The sequence below is a fragment of the Coregonus clupeaformis genome, chromosome 12 (assembly GCF_020615455.1).
Source record: "Coregonus clupeaformis isolate EN_2021a chromosome 12, ASM2061545v1, whole genome shotgun sequence".
NCBI classification, from domain to species: domain Eukaryota; kingdom Metazoa; phylum Chordata; class Actinopteri; order Salmoniformes; family Salmonidae; genus Coregonus; species Coregonus clupeaformis.
In genome coordinates, this window is record NC_059203.1 from 16,312,147 (window position 1) to 16,335,315 (window position 23,169).

A 23,169-nucleotide genomic window follows, 5' to 3' on the forward strand; every position below is an offset into this window, starting at 1 on the left:
TCTCCCTCGATCTGGGGCTCCACGCAAGATCTCACCCCGTGGGGTCAAAATGATCACAAGAACGGTGAGCAAAAATCCCAGAACCACACGGGGGGACCTAGTGAATGACCTGCAGAGAGCTGGGACCAAAGTAACAAAGCCTACCATCAGTAACACACTACGCCGCCAGGGACTCAAATCCTGCAGTGCCAGACGTGTCCCCCTGCTTAAGCCAGTACATGTCCAGGCCCGTCTGAAGTTTGCTAGAGTGCATTTGGATGATCCAGAAGAGGATTGGGAGAATGTCATATGGTCAGATGAAACCAAAATAGAACTTTTTGGTAAAAACTCAACTCGTCGTGTTTGGAGGACAAAGAATGCTGAGTTGCATCCAAAGAACACCATACCTACTGTGAAGCATGGGGGTGGAAACATCATGTGGTCCTCTGTAGCTCAGCTGGTAGAGCACGGCGCTTGTAACGCCAAGGTAGTGGGTTCGATCCCCGGGACCACCCATACACAAAAAAAAAAAAAATGTATGCACGCATGACTGTAAATTGCTTTGGATAAAAGCGTCTGCTAAATGGCTTATTATTATTATTATCATGCTTTGGGGCTGTTTTTCTGCAAAGGGACCAGGACGACTGATCCGTGTAAAGGAAAGAATGAAAAGGGCCATGTATCGTGAGATTTTGAGTGAAAACCTCCTTCCATCAGCAAGGGCATTGAATATGAAACGTGGCTGGGTCTTTCAGCATGACAATGAACCCAAACACACCGCCCGGACAACGAAGGAGTGGCTTCGTAAGAAGCATTTCTAGGTCCTGGAGTGGCCTAGCTAGTCTCCAGATCTCAACCCCATAGAAAATCTTTGGAGGGAGTTGAAAGTCCGTGTTGCCCAGCGACAGCCCCAAAACATCACTGCTCTAGAGGAGATCTGCATGGAGTAATGGGCCAAAATACCAGCAACAGTGTGTGAAACCCTTGTGAAGACTTACAGAAAACGTTTGACCTGTGTCATTGCCAAAAAAGGGTATATAACAAAGTATTGAGAAACTTTTGTTATTGACCAAATACTTATTTTCCACCATAATTTGCAAATGAATTCATAAAAAATCCTACAATGTGATTTTCTGGATTTTCTTTTCTCATTTTGTCTGTCATAGTTGACGTGTACCTATGATGAAAATTACAGGCCTCTCTCATCTTTTTAAGTGGGAGAACTTGCACAATTGGTGGCTGACTAAATACTTTTTTCCCCCACTGTATATGTATGTATGTGTGTGCAACAGGGTTGGACTTAAAACCTACAGGAGGGTAGCTCTCCAGGAACAGGGTTGGAATTAAAACCTACAGGAGGGTAGCTCTCCAGGAACAGGGTTGGAGTTAAAACCTACAGGACGGTATCTCTCCAGGAACAGGGTTGGAGTTAAAACCTACAGGAGGGTAGCTCTCCAGGAACAGGGTTGGAGTTAAAACCTACAGGAGGGTAGCTCTCCAGGAACATGGTTGGAGTTAAAACCTACAGGACGGTATCTCTCCAGGAACAGGGTTGGAGTTAAAACCTACAGGAGGGTAGCTCTCCAGGAACAGGGTTGGAGTTAAAACCTACAGGAGGGTAGCTCTCCAGGAACAGGGTTGGAGTTAAAACCTACAGGACGGTATCTCTCCAGGAACAGGGTTGGAGTTAAAACCTACAGGAGGGTAGCTCTCCAGGAACAGGGTTGGAGTTAAAACCTACAGGAGGGTAGCTCTCCATGAACAGGGTTGGAGTTAAAACCTACAGGAGGGTAGCTCTCCAGGAACAGGGTTGGAGTTAAAACCTACAGGAGGGTATCTCCAGGAACAGGGTTGGAGTTAAAACCTACAGGAGGGTAGCTCTCCAGGAACAGGGTTGGAGTTAAAACCTACAGGAGGGTAGCTCTCCAGGAACAGGGTTGGAGTTAAAACCTACAGGACGGTATCTCTCCAGGAACAGGGTTGGAGTTAAAACCTACAGGAGGGTAGCTCTCCAGGAACAGGGTTGGAGTTAAAACCTACAGGAGGGTAGCTCTCCATGAACAGGGTTGGAGTTAAAACCTACAGGAGGGTAGCTCTCCAGGAACAGGGTTGGAGTTAAAACCTACAGGAGGGTATCTCTCCAGGAACAGGGTTGGAGTTAAAACCTACAGGAGGGTAGCTCTCCAGGAACAGGGTTGGAGTTAAAACCTACAGGAGGGTAGCTCTCCAGGAACAGGGTTGGAGTTAAAACCTACAGGAGGGTATCTCTCCAGGAACAGGGTTGGAGTTAAAACCTACAGGAGGGTAGCTCTCCAGGAACCGGGTTGGAGTTAAAACCTACAGGAGGGTAGCTCTCCAGGAACAGGGTTGGAGTTAAAACCTACAGGAGGGTTGCTCTCCAGGAACAGGGTTGGAGTTAAAACCTACAGGAGGGTAGCTCTCCAGGAACAGGGTTGGAGTTAAAACCTACAGGAGGGTATCTCTCCAGGAACAGGGTTAGAGTTAAAACCTACAGGAGGGTAGCTCTCCAGGAACAGGGTTGGAGTTAAAACCTACAGGAGGGTAGCTCTCCAGGAACAGGGTTGGAGTTAAAACCTACAGGAGGGTAGCTCTCCAGGAACTGGGTTGGAGTTAAAACCTACAGGAGGGTAGCTCTCCAGGAACAGGGTTGGAGTTAAAACCTACAGGAGGGTATCTCTCCAGGAACAGGGTTAGAGTTAAAACCTACAGGAGGGTAGCTCTCCAGGAACAGGGTTGGAGTTAAAACCTACAGGAGGGTAGCTCTCCAGGAACAGGGTTGGAGTTAAAACCTACAGGAGGGTAGCTCTCCAGGAACTGGGTTGGAGTTAAAACCTACAGGAGGGTAGCTCTCCAGGAACAGGGTTGGAGTTAAAACCTACAGGAGGGTAGCTCTCCAGGAACAGGGTTGGAGTTAAAACCTACAGGAGGGTTGCTCTCCAGGAACAGGGTTGGAGTTAAAACCTACAGGAGGGTACCTCTCCAGGAACAGGTTTGGAGAGCCCTGCTTTAGTGCCTTGTTGCAAAATGGATCCATGTCTTGGAATATTTGTATTCTGTACAGGCTTCCTTCTTTTCACTCTGTCATTTAGGTTTGTATTGTGGAGTAACTACAAGGTTGTTGATCCATCCTCAGTTTTCTCCTATCACAGCCATTAAACTCTAACTGTTTTAAAGTCACCATTGGCCTCATGGTGAAATCCCTGAGCGGTTTCCTTCCTCTCCGGCAACTGAGTTAGGAAGGACGCCTGTATCTTTGTTGCGACTGTGTTGATACACCATCCAAAGTGTAATGAATAACTTCACCACCATGCTCAAAGAGATATTCAATATCTGCTTTTTTTATTTTTACCCATCTACCAATAGGTGCCCTTATTTGCGAGGCATTGGAAAACTTCCCTGGTCTTTGTGGTTGAATCTGTGTTTGAAATGCACTGCTCGACTGGAGGGACCTTACAGATAATTGTATGTGTGGGGTACAGAGAAGGTAGTCATTCAAAATTCATGTTAAACACTATTATTATTGCACACAGAGTGAGTCCTTGTAACTTATTATGTGACTTGTTAAGCAAATGTTTCCTGCTGAACCTATTTATGCTTGAATACTTATTGACTCAAGATCGAGACTCAAGTGGTGTGAATACTTTCTGAAGGTACAATTCATAATTTTTTTATTTTACCTTCATTTAAATAGGCAAGTCAGTTAAGGACAAAGACTTATTTACAATGACGGCCTACCAAAAGGCAAAAGGCCTCCTGCGGGGACGGGGGTTTTAAAAATAAAAATATAGGACAAAACACACATCACGACGAGAGAGACACCACAACGCTACATAAAGAGAGACACCACAACACTACATAAAGAGAGACACCACAACACTACATAAAGAGAGACACCACAACACTACATAAAGAGAGACGCCACAACACTACATAAAGAGAGACGCCACAACACTACATAAAGAGAGACACCACAACACTACATAAAGAGAGACAACACTACATAAAGAGAGACACCACAACACTACATAAAGAGAGACAACACTACATAAAGAGAGACACCACAACACTACATAAAGAGAGACACCACAACACTACATAAAGAGAGACACCACAACACTACATAAAGAGAGACACCACAACACTACATAAAGAGAGACGCCACAACACTACATAAAGAGAGACGCCACAACACTACATAAAGAGAGACGCCACAACACTACATAAAGAGAGACACCACAACACTACATAAAGAGAGACACCACAACACTACATAAAGAGAGACGCCACAACACTACATAAAGAGAGACACCACAACACTACATAAAGAGAGACACCACAACACTACATAAAGAGAGACGCCACAACACTACATAAAGAGAGATACCACAACACTACATAAAGAGAGACGCCACAACACTACATAAAGAGAGACGCCACAACACTACATAAAGAGAGACGCCACAACACTACATAAAGAGAGACACCACAACACTACATAAAGAGAGACACCACAACACTACATAAAGAGAGACGCCACAACACTACATAAAGAGAGACACCACAACACTACATAAAGAGAGACGCCACAACACTACATAAAGAGAGACACCACAACACTACATAAAGAGAGACACCACAACACTACATAAAGAGAGACGCCACAACACTACATAAAGAGAGACCTAAGACAACCACACAGCATGGCAGCAACACATGACAACAACACGGTAGCAACACAACATGGCAGCAGCACAACATGGCAGCAGCACAACATGGTAGCAGCACAAAACATGGTACAAACATTATTGGGCTCAGACAACAGCACAAAGGGCAAGAAGGTAGAGACAACAATACATCACGCCAAGCAGCCACAACTGTCAGTAAGAGTGTCCATGATTGAGTCTTTGAATGAAGAGATGGAGATAAAACTGTCCAGTGTGAGTGTTTTTTGCAGCTCGTTCCAGTCGCTAGCTGCAGAAAACTGAAAAGAGGAGATTTGGGGACCTTTAACAGAATGTGACTGGCAGAACGGGTGTTGTGTGTGGAGGATGAGGGCTGCAGTAGGTATCTCAGATAGGGGGGAGTGAGGCCTAAGAGGGTTTTATAAATAAGCATTAACCAGTGGGTCTTGTGACGGGTATACAGAGATGGCCAGTTTACAGAGGAGTATAGAGTGCTGTGATGTGTCCTGTAAGGAGCGTTGGTGGCAAATCTGATGGCCGAATGGTAAAGAACATCTAGCCGCTCGAGAGCACCCTTACCTGCCGATCTATAAATTACGTCTCCGTAATCTAGCATGGGTAGGATGGTCATCTGAATCAGGCAGCTGGGTTGAAAGAGGAGCGATTACGATAGAGGATACGATGTAGGTACAGTATGATATGTTGTTCTGTCTATCAATAGGTGGTGTACTGTATGCAACCTATGGATTATATATGATATGTTCCTATGTGACTGCTACCTATAGATGATATATGATATGTTCCTATGTCACTGCTACCTATAGATGATATATGATATGTTCCTATGTGACTGCTACCTATAGATGATATATGATATGTTCCTATGTGACTGCTACCTATAGATGATATATGATATGTTCCTATGTGACTGCTACCTATAGATGATATATGATATGTTCCTATGTGACTGCTACCTATAGATGATATATGATATGTTCCTATGTGACTGCTACCTATAGATGATATATGATATGTTCCTATGTGACTGCTACCTATAGATGATATATGATATGTTCCTATGTGACTGCTACCTATAGATGATATATGATATGTTCCTATGTGACTGCTACCTATAGATGATATATGATATGTTCCTATGTGACTGCTACCTATAGATGATCTATGATATGTTCCTATGTGACTGCTACCTATAGATGATATATGATATGTTCCTATGCGACTGCTACCTATAGATGATATATGATATGTTCCTATGCGACTGCTACCTATAGATGATATATGATATGTTCCTATGCGACTGCTACCTATAGATGAAATATGATATGTTCCTATGCGACTGCTACCTATAGATGATATATGATATGTTCCTATGTGACTGCTACCTATAGATGATACATGATATGTTCCTATGTGACTGCTACCTATAGATGATATATGATATGTTCCTATGTGACTGCTACCTATAGATGATATATGATATGTTCCTATGTGACTGCTACCTATAGATGATATATGATATGTTCCTATGTGACTGCTACCTATAGATGATATATGATATGTTCCTATGTGACTGCTACCTATAGATGATATATGATATGTTCCTATGTGACTGCTACCTATAGATGATATATGATATGTTCCTATGCGACTGCTACCTATAGATGATATATGATATGTTCCTATGCGACTGCTACCTATAGAATATATATGATATGTTCCTATGCGACTGCTACCTATAGATGATATATGATATGTTCCTATGTGACTGCTACCTATAGATGATATATGATATGTTCCTATGCGACTGCTACCTATAGATGATATATGATATGTTCCTATGTGACTGCTACCTATAGATGATATATGATAAGTTCCTATGTGACTGCTACCTATAGATGAAATATGATATGTTCCTATGTGACTGCTACCTATAGATGATATATGATATGTTCCTATGCGACTGCTACCTATAGATGATATATGATATGTTCCTATGCGACTGCTACCTATAGATGATATATGATATGTTCCTATGTGACTGCTACCCATAGATGATATATGATATGTTCCTATGTGACTGCTACCTATAGATGATATATGATATGTTCCTATGTGACTGCTACCTATAGATGATATATGATATGTTCCTATGTGACTGCTACCTATAGATGATATATGATATGTTCCTATGTGACTGCTACCTATAGATGATATATGATATGTTCCTATGTGACTGCTACCTATAGATTATATATGATATGTTCCTATGCGACTGCTACCTATAGATGATCTATGATATGTTCCTATGTGACTGCTACCTATAGATGAAATATGATATGTTCCTATGTGACTGCTACCTATAGATGATATATGATATGTTCCTATGTGACTGCTACCTATAGATGATATATGATATGTTCCTATGTGACTGCTACCTATAGATGATATATGATATGTTCCTATGTGACTGCTACCTATAGATGATATATGATATGTTCCTATGTGACTGCTACCTATAGATGATATATGATATGTTCCTATGTGACTGCTACCTATAGATGATATATGATATGTTCCTATGTGACTGCTACCTATAGATGATATATGATATGTTCCTATGAGACTGCTACCTATAGATGATATATGATATGTTCCTATGTGACTGCTACCTATAGATGATATATGATATGTTCCTATGTGACTGCTACCTATAGATGATATATGATATGTTCCTATGAGACTGCTACCTATAGATGATATATGATATGTTCCTATGTGACTGCTACCTATGGATGATATATGATATGTTCCTATGTTACTGCTACCTATGGATGATATATGATATGTTCCTATGTGACTGCTACCTATAGATGATATATGATATGTTCCTATGTGACTGCTACCTATAGATGATATATGATATGTTCCTATGAGACTGCTACCTATACTTTCTGAATTGACTGCCTTCAATTCAAAATGACCCCAACCCTGGAATAATATAATATATTATGTATAACATGATATGCTGTTCTCTCTACTATAGGTGGTGCATGGAACCTGTCGATTATACTGTATATGATGTGTTTGAATGTGACGGTTACCTTCCCCTATAGATGATATGGTATGTTGTTGTTCTGTTCATCTATAGGTGGTGTATGTAACTGCTACCTTCCCCTATGCCATGCTGCTGGTCCTGCTGATCCGAGGGGTGACTCTGCCGGGGGCGTGGGAAGGGATCAAGTTCTACCTGTACCCCGACATCTCCCGCCTCTCAGACCCACAGGTAGGTACCGCCGCTCGATCCAACATGGCCGTACGGTCGTCTTCTCTCTCAGACACTAGCAGTTAGTGTCTCAGCAACTGTCACCTTCGATCCAACATGGGCATCCCTGTCACCGTCTCCCTTAGCTGCTGTTAGTCTCTCAGCAACTGTCACCTTGGTGTGCTCGATCCAACATGGCATCCCTGTCGTCTTCTCTCTAAGCCATTAGCAGTTTGTCTCACAGCAACTGGGCAAATCTGAATTTGCACCCTATTCTCTTTATAGTGCACTACTTTAGCGCTAGAGTCCTGTCCAGGGGATGTACTTGTACATCAAGCTGTCTCATTACAGAAACAGGAGATAGACTAGCGTCCTGTCCAGGGGGTGTACTGCACATCACAGTGCCTCACTACAGAAACAGGAGATAGACTAGCTTCCTGTCCAGGGGGTGTACTTGTACATCAAGCTGCCTCACTACAGAAACAGGAGATAGACTAGCTTCCTGTCCAGGGGGTGTACTTGTACATCAAGCTGCCTCACCCTACAGAAACAGGAGATTGGCTTCTGCCCCTATGGGCCGTTCTGTCTCCTGGCCCTGTGGGCCATTCTGGCTCAGATAAAAGCATACTTTTCTTTCCATAATGTTGGGCCTTCCTCATTCACAGTTGGCCGTCATAACGGATGCCTGGAGGCTCTTCTAGGCGTGAAGATATTTCAAATGTCTAGGGATAGTCTGATATTGGTCTAATGGCCTTCAGTTCAGAGAAAGTCAAAGTAATAATGCATATTAATAAGAACCATAACCTACGCTTGCATTTAATTACCTGACGTATTTGGTAATTTATCAATTCATTGGCACAATATCATCCTCTTCATCTTTACCCCCCCAATTGGTAGTTACAGTCTTGTCCCATCGCTGCAACTCCCGTGCGGACTCGGGAGAGGCGAAGGTCGAGAGCCATGCGTCCCACGAAACACGACCCCGCCAAGCCGCACTGCTTCTTGACACCGTACAACTGGCGACCGTGTCAGCGTGCATGCGCCCGGCCCGCCACAAGGAGTCGCTAGAGCGCAATGGGACAAGGACATCCCAGCCAGTCAAATCCTCCCCTAACCCAGACGACGCTGGGCCACTTCATGGGTCTCCCGGTTGCGGCCGGCTGCGACACAGCCCGGGATCGAACCCGGATCTGTAGTGACGCCTCTAGCACTGATCAGTGCCTTAGACCGCTGCGCCACTCGGGAGGCCCGATAATACATTTGATCTAATAATAATAATAATAATAATAATAATAATAATAATAGTTATAATAATAATAATACTGTTACAATTGATCAATTCATTGGCACAATATCATCCACTTCATCTTTAAAAGAGAAGTACAGCTCTAGGAAAGTTGATATATGACAAAACAGATCAGTCATCTGTGGGCTGCCTGCATAGCACTTTGTTTTAACCATCAATTTGTTCCCATGTTCTTACCCAAACTGGGTGCAGCACCTGTTAAACTCTGAAATATCCCCCAAAACACAGGGATGAGAAGTATTATCCCGTCCAAATAGGTCTTAGGTATTAGCCCTGTGTATATATCTGTAGAATATTAGTGCTACATAGGGAACAGTGTACCATTTGGGACTCTCAGAGCAGTGACAGCAGTGGTAGCTAGCTGCCAGGGAGCACAGATGGTGTGGTGGTGGGGTGCTGGCTACAGCTGACCACAGGAGGTAGAGGTGGGGTGGTGGGGTGCTGGCTACAGCTGACTACAGGAGGTAGAGGTGGGGTGGTGGGGTGCTGGCTATAGCTGACTACAGGAGGTAGAGGTGGGGTGGTGGGGTGCTGGCTATAGCTGACCACAGGAGGTAGAGGTGGGGTGGTGGGGTGCTGGCTACAGCTGACCACAGGAGGTAGAGGTGGGGTGGTGGGGTGCTGGCTACAGCTGACCACAGGAGGTAGAGGTGGGGTGGTGGGGTGCTGGCTACAGCTGACCACAGGAGGTAGAGGTGGGGTGGTGGGGTGCTGGCTATAGCTGACCACAGGAGGTAGAGGTGGGGTGGTGGGGTGCTGGCTACAGCTGACCACAGGAGGTAGAGGTGGGGTGGTGGGGTGCTGGCTACAGCTGACCACAGGAGGTAGAGGTGGGGTGGTGGGATGCTGGCTACAGCTGACCACAGGAGGTAGAGGTGGGGTGGTGGGGTGCTGGCTATAGCTGACCACAGGAGGTAGAGGTGGGGTGGTGGGGTGCTGGCTACAGCTGACTACAGGAGGTAGAGGTGGGGTGGTGGGGTGCTGGCTATAGCTGACCACAGGAGGTAGAGGTGGGGTGGTGGGGTGCTGACTACAGCTGACCACAGGAGGTAGAGGTGGGGTGGTGGGGTGCTGACTACAGCTGACCACAGGAGGTAGAGGTGGGGTGGTGGGGTGCTGGCTACAGCTGACCACAGGAGGTAGAGGTGGGGTGGTGGGGTGCTGGCTACAGCTGACCACAGGAGGTAGAGGTGGGGTGGTGGGGTGCTGGCTACAGCTGACTACAGGAGGTAGAGGTGGGGTGGTGGGGTGCTGACTACAGCTGACCACAGGAGGTAGAGGTGGGGTGGTGGGGTGCTGGCTACAGCTGACCACAGGAGGTAGAGGTGGGGTGGTGGAGTGCTGGCTACAGCTGACCACAGGAGGTAGAGGTGGGGTGGTGGGGTGCTGGCTACAGCTGACCACAGGAGGTAGAGGTGACATAATATATTACCAGTACTGGGTTGAACTGGGTTGAACTGGGCTGGTCCTGGGTGTTAAAGAAGAACTGACACCCTCTAATCGTCGACTGCTTAACACTGCATACCAAACAGAAAGATGAGTGGTCTAAAGAATGAGGCAAAGAGAGAGAGAGAGAGAGAGAGAGAGAGAGAGAGAGAGAGAGAGAGAGAGAGAGAGAGAGAGAGAGAGAGAGAGAGAGAGAGAGAGACAGAGAGAGAGAGACAGAGAGAGAGAGACAGAGAGAGAGAGACAGAGAGAGACAGAGAGAGAGAGAGAGAGAGAAGCAAAGACAGAGATGAAGAGGCTTGAAGTAGGCTTGTGCTGACTGGTACAGAGGAATGGCACCTGCTGAAGTATCAGCAGCTCTTAGAGTGTAACCTATAGTAGTAATAGCAGTCTTTGTACAGTAAGCCCACTGGACAGAGAGATGAGTGTGCATTTCATGTTTTAATGTTTGAGGCATCGTGACATCACTCGACAGAATAGAAGCATCTTGACCTGAGCTCAAGACAGCAGGTAGCTGGGGGTTGCTCTGGGGGTTGCTAGGCAACTGCTTTTTTCTGAGAACGCCAGAACGGTCTGTTATTATGGGGTGTTGAATCGGCTGTGAGAATGAGTAGGCTGTGACACGCTGAACGTGTTAGCGTGCTAATAACGTGTGAGAAACCCTGTCCGGGTTACGTAACATGAACACGATATCTCTGTGTTATTAATGATACAAGAGCTGAGGGTCAGAATCTATGCTGGCAAGAAACAGGTAGCAGCTTCGGCAGGTGGCTCAGTGGGTAAGAGCGTTGTGCCAGTAACCGAAAGGTCGCTGGTTATAATCCCCGAGCCGACTAGGTGAAAAATCTGTCGATGTGCCCTTGAGAAAGGCACTTAACCCTAATTGCTCCTGTGAGTCGCTCTGGATAAGAGCGTCTGCTAAATGAAAAAAAATGAAAAAAAACAAAAAAAAAGTAAGTACTAGGTTACATAGCTATGTTACTTACATATGTACAGTTGAAGTCAGATGTTTACATACACCTTAGCCAAATACATTTAAACTCAGTTTTTCACAATTCCTGACATTTAATCCTAGTAAAAATGCCCTCTTTTAGGTCAGTTAGGATGACCACTTTATTATAAGAATGTGAAATGTCAGAATAATAGTAGAGAGAATGATTTATTTCAGCTTTTATTTATTTCATCACATTCCCAGTGGGTCAGAAGTTTACACACACTCAATTAGTATTTGGTAGCATTGCCATTCAATTGTTTAACTTGGGTCAAACGTTTCAGGTAGCATTCCACAAGCTTCCCACAATAAGTTGGGTGAATTTTGGCCCATTCCTCCTGACAGAGCTGGTGTAACTGAGTCAGGTTTGTAGGCCTCCTTGCTCGCACACGCTTTTTCAGTTCTGCCCACAGATTTTCTATAGGATTGAGGTCAGGGCTTTGTGATGGCCACTCCAATACCTTGACTTTGTTATCCTTAAGCCATTTTGCCACAACTTTGGAAGTATGCTTGGGGTCATTGTCCATTTGGAAGACCCATTTGCAACCAAGCTTTAACTTCCTGACTGATGTCTTGAGATGTTGCTTCAATATATCCACATAATTTTCCTTCCTCATGATGCCATCTATTTTGTGAAGTGCACCAGTCCCTCCTGCAGCAAAGCATCCCCACAGCATGATGCTGCCACCCCTGTGCTTCACGGTTGGGATGGTGTTCTTCGGCTTGCAAGCTTTCCCCTTTTTCCTCCAAACATAACGATGGTGATTATGGCCAAACAGTTCTATTTTTGTTTCATCAGACCAGAGGACATTTCTCCAAAAAGTACGATCTTTGTCCCCATGTGCAGTTGCAAACCGTAGTCTGACTTTTTTATGGCGTTTTTGGAGCAGTGGCTTCTTCCTTGCTGAGCGGCCTTTCAGGTTATGTCGATATAGGTCTCGTTTTACTGTGGATATAGATACTTTTGTGCCCGTTTCCTCCAGCATCTTCACAAGGTCATTTGCTGTTGTTCTGGGATTGATTTGCACTTTTCGCACCAAAGTACGTTCATCTCTAGGAGACAGAACGCGTCTCCTTCCTGAGCGGTATGACGGCTGCGTGGTCCCATGGTGTTTATACTTGCATACTATTGTTTGTACAGATGACCGTGGTACCTTCAGGCGTTTGGAAATTGCTCCCAAGGATGAACCAGACTTGGCTGATTTCTTTTGATTTTCCCATGATATCAAGAAAAGAGGCACTGAGTTTGAAGGTAGGCCTTGAAATACATCCACAGGTACACCTCCAATTGACTCAAATGATGTCAATTAGCCTATCAGAAGTTTCTAAAGCCTTGACATCATTTTCTGGAATTTTCCAAGCTGTTTAAAGGCACAGTCAACTTAGTGTATGTAAACTTCTGACCCACTGGAATTGTGATACAGTGAATTATAAGTGAAATAATCTGTCTGTAAACAATTGTTGGAAAAATTACTTGTGTCATGCACAAAGTAGATGTCCTAACCGACTTGCCAAAACTATAGTTTGTTAACAAGAAATTTGTGGAGTGGTTGAAAAACGAGTTTTAATGACTCCAACCTAAGTGTATGTAAACTGTATAGTAAGGTATAGTAAGGTATAGTAAGGTATAGTAAGGTATAGTAAGGTATAGTAAGGTATAGTAAGGTATAGTAAGGTATAGTTAAGTGCCATAGTGGGCAAGAGTAACATGTGGCACCACTCTAGTCCTTATCAGGTCTTTGTGCATCCATTGGTGTACGCAGACATTCAGCCAGCCAGTCATCCAGCCAGTCAGCCAGTCAGCCAGCCAATCAGCCAGTCAGCCAGCCAGCCAGCCAGCCAGCCAGCCAATCAAGACATTCAGCCAGCCAGCCAGCCAGCCAATCAGACATTCAGCTAGCCAGCCAGCCAGCCAGCCGCCAATCAGCCAATCAGTCAGCCAGCCAGCCAATCAGCCAGTCAGCCAGCCAGCCAATCAGCCAGCCAGCCAGCCAGCCAATCAGTCAGCCAGCCAGCCAATCAGCCAGCCAGCCAGCCATCAGCCAGCCAGTCAGCCAGCCAGCCAATCAGCCAGCCAGCCAGCCAATCAGCCAGCCAGTCAGCCAGCCAGCCAGCCAGCCGCCAATCAGCCAGTCAGCCAGCCAGCCAATCAGCCAGTCAGCCAATCAGCCAGTCAGCCAGCCAGCCAGCCAATCAGCCAGTCAGCCAGCCAGCCAATCAGCCAGTCAGCCAATCAGCCAGTCAGCCAGCCAGCCAGCCAATCAGCCAGTCAGCCAATCAGCCAGTCAGCCAGCCAGCCAGCCAATCAGCCAGTCATTCAGCCAGCCAATCAGCCAGTCAGCCAATCAGCCAGTCAGCCAGCCAGCCAGCCAATCAGCCAGTCATTCAGCCAGCCAATCAGCCAGTCAGCCAATCAGCCAGTCAGCCAGCCAATCAGTCATTCAGCCAGTCAGACAGCCAGCCAATCAGCCAGTCAGCCAGTCAGTCAGTCAGTCAGCCAACCAGCTAGTCAGCCAGTCAGCCAGCCAGTCAGTCAGTCAGCCAACCAGCCAGTCAGCCAGCCAGCCAGCCAGCCAGCCAGCCAATCAAGACATTCAGCCAGCCAGCCAGCCAGCCAATCAGACATTCAGCTAGCCAGCCAGCCAGCCAGCCGCCAATCAGCCAATCAGTCAGCCAGCCAGCCAATCAGCCAGTCAGCCAGCCAGCCAATCAGCCAGCCAGCCAGCCAGCCAATCAGTCAGCCAGCCAGCCAATCAGCCAGCCAGCCAGCCAATCAGCCAGCCAGTCAGCCAGCCAGCCAATCAGCCAGCCAGCCAGCCAATCAGCCAGCCAGTCAGCCAGCCAGCCAGCCAGCCGCCAATCAGCCAGTCAGCCAGCCAGCCAATCAGCCAGTCAGCCAATCAGCCAGTCAGCCAGCCAGCCAGCCAATCAGCCAGCCAGCCAGCCAGCCAATCAGCCAGTCAGCCAATCAGCCAGTCAGCCAGCCAGCCAGCCAATCAGCCAGTCAGCCAATCAGCCAGTCAGCCAGCCAGCCAGCCAATCAGCCAGTCATTCAGCCAGCCAATCAGCCAGTCAGCCAATCAGCCAGTCAGCCAGCCAGCCAGCCAATCAGCCAGTCATTCAGCCAGCCAATCAGCCAGTCAGCCAATCAGCCAGTCAGCCAGCCAATCAGTCATTCAGCCAGTCAGACAGCCAGCCAATCAGCCAGTCAGCCAGTCAGTCAGTCAGTCAGCCAACCAGCTAGTCAGTCAGTCAGTCAGCCAGCCAGTCAGTCAGTCAGCCAACCAGTCAGTCAGTCAGTCAACCAGCTAGTGAGCCAACCAGTCAGCCAGTCAGCCAGTCAGCCAGTCAGCCAGTCAGCCAGCCAACCAGCTAGTCAGCCAACCTGCTAGTCAGTCAGCCAGTCAGCCAGTCAGCCAGCCAACCAGCTAGTCAGCCAACCTGCTAGTCAGTCAGCCAGTCAGCCAGTCAGTCAGCCAACCAGCTAGTCAGCCAACCAGCTAGTCAGTCAGCCAGCCAGTCAGTCAGTCAGCCAACCAGCTAGTCAGTCAGTCAGCCAGCCAGCTAGTCAGTCAGTCAGCCAACCAGCTAGTCAGTCAGTCAGTCAGCCAGCCAGCTAGTCAGTCAGCCAGTCAGTCAGCCAACCAGCCAGTCAGCCAACCAGCTAGTCAGTCAGCCAGTCAGCCAGTCAGTCAGCCAACCAGCTAGTCAGCCAGTCAGCCAACCAGCTAGTCAGTCAGTCAGCCAGTCAGCCAGTCAGCCAACCAGCTAGTCAGCCAACCAGCTAGTCAGCCAACCAGTCAGCCAGTCAGTCAGCCAACCAGCTAGTCAGCCAGTCAGCCAGCCAGCTAGTCAGTCAGCCAGTCAGCCAGTCAGCCAGCCAGCCAGTCAGCCAGTCAGCCAGTCAGCCAGTCAGCCAGTCAGCCAGTCAGCCAGTCAGCCAGCCAGTCAGCCAGTCAGCCAGTCTTGCTCTCTGCTCTCCATATTGATCACAGCCTGTTCTGGATCAAAGCATGCTGCTTGTCCTAGTCTTTACAGCTGACTGCCAATACGCTGTTTACCATGCATGAGAAGTGGATACTATTAGTAGACTCCTCTGTGCTTATTAATGAGGAAGAGGGATGTGTGATAGAAAAGGAGAGAGAGACAAGAAAGACAGAGAGCAGAAGAGACAGTGAGGAGAGAGAGAGAGAGAGAGAGAGAGAGAGAGAGAGAGAGAGAGAGAGAGAGAGAGAGAGAGAGAGAGAGAGAGAGAGAGAGAGAGAGAGAGGGAGAGAGAGAGAGCGAGAGTGAGGAGAGCGAAGGAGAGAGAGAGAGAGCAGGAGAGAGAGAGAGAGAGAGAGAGAGAGAGAGAGAGAGAGAGAGAGAGAGAGAGAGAGAGAGAGAGACAGAGAGAGAGAGAGAGACAGAGAGAGAGAGAGAGAGAGAGAGAGAGAGAGAGAGAGAGACAGAGAGAGCAGGAGAGACAGTGAGGAGAGCGAAGGAAAGAGAGAGAGAGAGCAGGAGAGAGAGTGAGGAGAGAGAAGGAAAGAGAGAGAGAGAGCAGGAGAGAGAAAGAGGATCGAGGGTAGAAAAAGAGAAAGCGAGAGAACATTACTGAAAGTGGGAGAGATGGAGGGATAGAGAGAAATAGAGGGATTGCAATTAAAATATGGAGTGAGAGAGAGAGAAGGACAGAAAATATGGAGTGAGAGAGAGAGAGAGAAAGACAGAAAATATGGAGTGAGAGAGAGAAGAACAGAAAATATAGAGTGAGAGAGAGAAGAACAGAAGATATAGAGTGAGAGAGAGAAGTACAGAAAGCAAGGTCTTTTTTGTTGTTTCTGTTGTTGTTGAAAGTACATGAACGAAAGAGAGAGAAAGGGAGAAAGAGAGAGAGAAAGAGAGAGAGAGTGAGCGATAAAGAACTGCTGTTTGGCAAAAGGGGCCGTTGCTTCTGACACCATGTTTAATTAGCTTTAAACAGGGACATACAGGGTTTGTTCTCTCTCTGAGGACAGTTGGTTCCCCCTCTACTCCCTCTATCTCCCCCTCTCCCCATACTTCACCTCTCCCTCTATCTCTCCACCTCTACCTCTCCCTCTCCCTCTCTCTCCCCCTCCACCTCTCCCCCTCCACCTCTCCCTCTCCCCATACCTCACCTCTCCCTCTATCTCTCCCCCTCTACTTCTACCTCTCCCTCTCTCCCCCCTCCACCTCTCCCCCTCCACCTCTCCCCCTCCACCTCTCCCTCCCCCCATACTTCACCTCTCCCTCTATCTCTCCCCCCTCTACTTCTACCTCTCCCTCTATCTCTCCCCCTCTCCCTCTATCTCTCCCCCTCCACCTCTCCCCCTCCACCTCTCCCCCTCCACCTCTCCCTCTCCCCATACTTCACCTCTCCCTCTATCTCTCCCCCTCTACTTCTACCTCTCCCTCTATCTCTCCCCCTCTACTTCTACCTCTCCCCCTCCACCTCTCCCTCTCCCTCTATCTCTCCCCCTCCACCTCTCCCTCTCCCTCTATCTCTCCCCCTCCACCTCTCCCTCTCCCTCTATCTCTCCCCCCTCCACCTCCACCTCTCCCTCTCCCCCATACTTCACCCCTCCCTCTCCTTCTTTCTCTCCCCCTTCCCCTCTCCCTCTCCCCCTCCACCTCCACCTCTCCCTCTCCCCATACTTCACCTCTCCCTCTATCTCTCCCCCTCTACTTCTACCTCTCCCTCTATCTCTCCCCTCTACTTCTACCTCTCCCCCTCCACCTCTACCTCTCCCTCTATCTCTCCCCCTCCACCTCTCCCTCTCCCTCTATCTCTCCCCCTCCCCCTCCCCCTCCACCTCTCCCTCTCCCCATACCTCACCTCTCCCTCTATCTCTCCCCCTCTACTTCTACCTCTCCCTCTCTCTCCCCCTCCACCTCTCCCCCTCCACCTCTCCCTCCCCCCATACTTCACCTCTCCCTCTATCTCTCCCCCTCTACTTCTACCTCTCCCTCTATCTCTCCCCCTCTACTTCTACCTCTCCCTCTCTCTCCCCCTCCACCTCTCCCCCTCCACCTCTCCCTCCCCCCATACTTCACCTCTCCCTCTATCTCTCCCCCTCTACTTCTACCTCTCCCCTCCACCTCTCCCTCTCCCTCTATCTCTCCCCCTCCACCTCTCCCTCTCCCTCTATCTCTCCCCCTCCACCTCTCCCTCTCCCTCTATCTCTCCCCCTCCACCTCTCCCTCTCCCTCTATCTCTCCCCCTCCACCTCCACCTCTCCCTCTCCCCATACTTCACCCCTCCCTCTCCTTCTTTCTCTCCCCCCTTCCCCTCTCCCTCTCCCCCCTCCACCTCCACCTCTCCCTCTCCCCATACCTCACCTCTCCCTCTATCTCTCCCCCTCTACTTCTACCTCTCCCTCTCTCTCCCCCTCCACCTCTCCCCCTCCACCTCTCCCTCCCCCATACTTCACCTCTCCCTCTATCTCTCCCCCTCTACTTCTACCTCTCCCCCTCCACCTCTCCTTCTCCCTCTATCTCTCCCCCTCCACCTCCACCTCTCCCTCTATCTCTCCCCCTCCACCTCCACCTCTCCCCATACTTCACCTCTCCCTCTATCTCTCCCCCTCCACCTCTCCCTCTCCCTCTATCCCTCCCCCTCCACCTCTCCCTCTCCCTCTATCTCTCCCCCTCCACCTCTCCCTCTCCCTCTATCTCTCCCCCTCCACCTCTCCCTCTCCCCATACTTCACCCCTCCCTCTCCCCCTTCCCCTCTCCCTCTCCCCCTCCACCATACCACCACCTTGTCCCCTCTGCTAGGCTTCCCCTTCCCCCCCATCTGTGCCTATCGTAATCATCCCTCCTCCACTGTCTGTCTTCTGGATAATTGAAGCTGTACATATAGAAGAAAGGTCTCAGGGTGCTTTCAGGGGAAATTGTCTCTGAATCTCAAACCAAACCCTCACCCCTAGTCCTAGGCAAATCTCCCCTAGGATTGGAGAGGATTGGGTATACGTAGGTATAAGCAATATGGCGACAATTCCACTTGGCTTATCGGAGGGCAAGATGGAGCTATGTTAGTACCACAATTGATTACTCCTTTCCAACTCTTCTCAGATCTACACGTGCCTGAGATTTGGGATTCAGCCTGTTTCACCACAAAATGATTTGAAGCAGAGGTTTATATGGTGACAATTCTACCTGGCCTATCAGAGGGCAGGATGCATACCCTAACCCTAACCCATAACATCTATCCAATCCTCTGAGATCTACACAAGGGCTAGGGGTTGATTTGGTATTCAGTCTCACCGCAGCGCAACATGCAGAGGCAGAATTTAGTTGGGAATACGAATGAGTGTAAATGAAGCCCAGAGGCCCTTAACGTCTACTTTGAGGATGTTGATCTATGATTTATGTGTTGTTCTGTTCTCTCCCTGGCATGGAGATGCTTGAAGCCTCTGGCATCTCGCTAGAGGTTTGTGCAACCAGAGTCATTTGGAGCATAATTTGATTTCCTAATATAAAATTCATACCCCTTACATTCCATGACTATAACAATCAGATGCATGAACTGGTATAGTACCATGAAGGTTCAAGGTTTAAGAGTCTAGGGTTCATGCATGTACCTGGTCCCGTGTAGCTCAGTTGGTAGAGCATGGCGCTTGCAACGACCAGGGTTGTGGGTTCGATTCCCAAGGGGGGGCCAGTATGAAAAAAAAAAAATTATGTGTGCACTCACTAACTGCAAGTCGCTCTGGATAAGAGCGTCTGCTAAATGACTAAAATATCAAATGTACCTTAAAAAAAAGGTTGCTTGAAACGACATAGAAAAGCATTGATCTACGTACAAACATGATACTGATCCTGTTGTGTTGTGTTCCTTAAATATAGGTAGGTGCCTTGTCCCAATCCTGTGTGTAACTGGTTGCGTGACCTCGTGTGTGTGTCTTGTGTGGGTAGGTGCCTTGTCCCAATCCTGTGTGTAACTGGTTGCGTGACGTCTTGTGTGGGTAGGTGCCTTGTCCCAATCCTGTGTGTAACTGGTTGCGTGACCTTGTGTGTCCCTCAGGTGTGGGTGGATGCTGGGACTCAGATCTTCTTCTCCTATGCCATCTGTCTGGGGTGCCTGACGGCCCTGGGGAGCTACAACAGCTATGACAACAACTGCTACCGGTAAATCTGACACACAGCACCAACGGCACAAACCGTCATTCTGTTACCAAATTTTGCACTCGCACTGTTCTTCAAGTGAATGTGTTTTTGTAAAATTTTCTGTGGAAATAGTTAAAAGTGCATATAATTGTATGGTTTGTTTAGCTTTGCAATCATTGGTTTTTGTTTGACATACAGTACCAGTCAAAAGTTTGGACACACCTACTCATTCCAGGGTTGTTCTTTATTTTTTACTATTTTCTACATTGTAGAATAATAGTGAAGACATCAAAACTATGAAATAACACATTTGAAATCATGTAGTAGCCAAAAAAAAAGTGTTAAACAAATCAAAATATATGTATATGTGAGATTCTTCAAAGTAGCCACCCTTTGCCTTGATGACAGCTTTGCACACTCTGGGTATTATCTCAACCAGCTTCATGAGGTAGTCACCCGGAATGCATTTCAATTAACAGGTGTGCCTTGTTAAAAGTTAATTTGTGGAGTTTCTTTCCTTCTTAATGCGTTTGAGCCAATCAGTTGTGTTGTGACAAGGTAGGGGGGGGTATACAGAAGATAGCCCTATTTGGTAAAAGACCAAGTCCATATTATGTCAAGAACAGCTCAAATAAGCAAAGAGAAACGACAGTCCATCATTAATTTAAGACATGAAGGTCAGTCAATACGGAACATTTCAAGAACATTGAAAGATTCTTCAAGTGCAGTTGCAAAAACCATCAAGCGCTGTGATGAAACTGGCTCTCATGAGGACCGCCACAGGAAAGGAAGACCCAGAGTTACCTCTGCTGCAGAGGATAAGTTCATTAGAGTTACCAGCCTCAGAAATTGCAGCCCAAATAAATGCTTCACAGAGTTCAAGTAACAGACACATCTCAACATCAACTGTTCAGAGGAGACTGCGTGAATCAGGCCTTCATGGTCGAATTGCTGCAAAGAAACCACTACTAAAGGACACCAATAATAAGAAGAGACTTACTTGGACGCAGAGTAGGTGAACGGATGATCTCCGCATGTGTAGTTCCCACCGTAAAGCATGGAGGAGGAGGTGTTATGGTGTGGGGGTGCTTTGCTGGTGACACTGTCTGTGATTTATTTAGAATTCAAGGCACACTTAACCAGCATGGCTACCACAGCATTCTGCAGCGATACGCCATCCCATCTGGTTTGGGCTTAGTGGGACTATCATTTGTTTTTCAACAGGACAATGTTCAACACACCTCCAGGCTGTGTAAAGGCTCCATATGTGTTATTTCATAGTTTTGATGTCTTCACTATTATTCTACAATGTAGAAAATAGTAAAAATAAAGATAACCCGTTGAGTGAGTAGGTGTGTCCAAACTTTTGACTGGTACTGTACATTATAAAACAGACAATATTACTGGTTAGACTGACACACAGACAATACTACTGGTTAGACTGACAATACTACTGGTTAGACTGACAATACTACTGGTTAGACTGACACACAGACAATACTACTGGTTAGACTGACACACTGACAATACTACTGGTTAGACTGACACACAGACAATACTACTGGTTAGACTGACAATACTACTGGTTAGACTGACAATACTACTGGTTAGACGACACAGCTACCGCCTACTGCTTCCAGTAAGTGTTAGGACTGAATGGTTAAACTGGAACTGCCCCTGATCAATACTATACTACTTATCTACAGTGCCTTCAGAAAGTATTCACACCCTTTGACTATTTCCACATTTTGTTGTGTTACAAGGTGGGATTAAAATTGATTGAATTGTAATTTTTAGTCAAGGATCTATACGAAATACTCTGTAATGTCGAAGTGAAGAAAAAATATAACATTAAAAAATATATATAACGTTAAGATATTTCATTTACATAAGTATTCAAACCCCTGATTTCAATACGTTAGAAACACCTTTGGCAGTGATTACAGCTGTGAGTCTGTCTGGGTAAGTCTCTAAGGGCTTTGCACTGCTGGATTGTACAATATTAGCAAATGTTTATGATAACAATTATTCACGCTCAGTTAAGTTGTTTGTTGATCATTGCTAGACAGCCATTTTCAACTCTTCCCATAGATCTTCAAGCCGATTTTAAATTAAAACTTTAAGTAGGTCACTCAGGAACATTCAGTGTTGTCTTGATAAGCTACTCCAGTGTATCAATCAATCAATTTTATTTTATATAGCCCTTCTTACATCAGCTAATATCTCGAAGTGCTGTACAGAAACCCAGCCTAAAACCCCAAACAGCTAGTAATGCAGGTGTAGAAGCACGGTGGCTAGGAAAAACTCCCTAGAAAGGCGAAAACCTAGGAAGAAACCTAGAGAGGAACCAGGCTATGAGGGTGGCCAGTCCTCTTCTGGCTGTGCCGGGTGGAGATTATAACAGAACCATGCCAAGATGTTCAAAAATGTTCATAAGTGACAAGCATGGTCAAATAATAATCAGGAATAAATCTCAGTTGGCTTTTCATAGCCGATCATTAAGAGTTTAAAACAGCAGGTCTGGGACAGGTAGGGGTTCCATAACCGCAGGCAGAACAGTTGAAACTGGAATAGCAGCAAGGCCAGGCGGACTGGGGACAGCAAGGTGTCATCATGCCCGGTAGTCCTGACGTATGGTCCTAGGGCTCAGGTTCTCAGAGAGAAAGAGAGAACGAGAGAATTAGAGAGAGCATACTTAAATTCACACAGGACACTGGATAAGACAGGAGAAGTACTCCAGGTATAACCAACTAACCCCAGCCCCCCGACACATAAACTACTGCAGCATAAATACTGGAGGCTGAGACAGGAGCGGTCCGGAGACACTGTGGCCCCATCCGAAGAAACCCCGGACAGGGCCAAACAGGAAGGATATAACCCCACCCACTCCGCCAAAGCACAGCCCCCGCACCACTAGAGGGATATCCCCAACCACCAACTTACAATCCTGAGACAAGGCCGAGTATAGCCCACAGAGGTCTCCACCACAGCACAAACCAAGGGGGGGCGCCAACCCAGACAGGAAGATCACGTCAGTAACTCAACCCCACTCAAGTGACGCACCCCTCCCAGGGACGGCATGAAAGAGCACCAGCAAGCCAGTGACTCAGCCCCTGCAACAGGGTTAGAGGCAGAGAACCCCAGTGGAGAGGGGAACCGGCCTGGCAGAGACAGCAAGGGCTGTTCGTTGCTCCAGCCTTTCCGTTCACCTTCACACTCCTGGGCCAGACTACACTCAATCATATGACCTACTGAAGAGATAAGTCTTCAGTAAAGACTTAAAGGTTGAGACCGAGTCTGCGTCTCTCACATGGGTAGGCAGACTGTTCCATAAAAATGGAGATCTATA

At 47.2% G+C, this 23,169-nt stretch overlaps 1 protein-coding gene across 1 annotated transcript in view; it reads left to right on the forward strand.

Annotated features, from left to right (window-relative positions):
- slc6a11b (solute carrier family 6 member 11b) overlaps nucleotides 1-23,169 on the forward strand; it is a 95,621-nt gene that overhangs the window by 56,749 nt on the left and 15,703 nt on the right. The window contains exons 7-8 of the mRNA XM_041891855.2: nucleotides 7,852-7,986; nucleotides 19,738-19,841. Coding sequence (XP_041747789.2) covers nucleotides 7,852-7,986; nucleotides 19,738-19,841 — 239 coding nt within the window. The remainder of the gene's footprint in view (nucleotides 1-7,851; nucleotides 7,987-19,737; nucleotides 19,842-23,169) is intronic.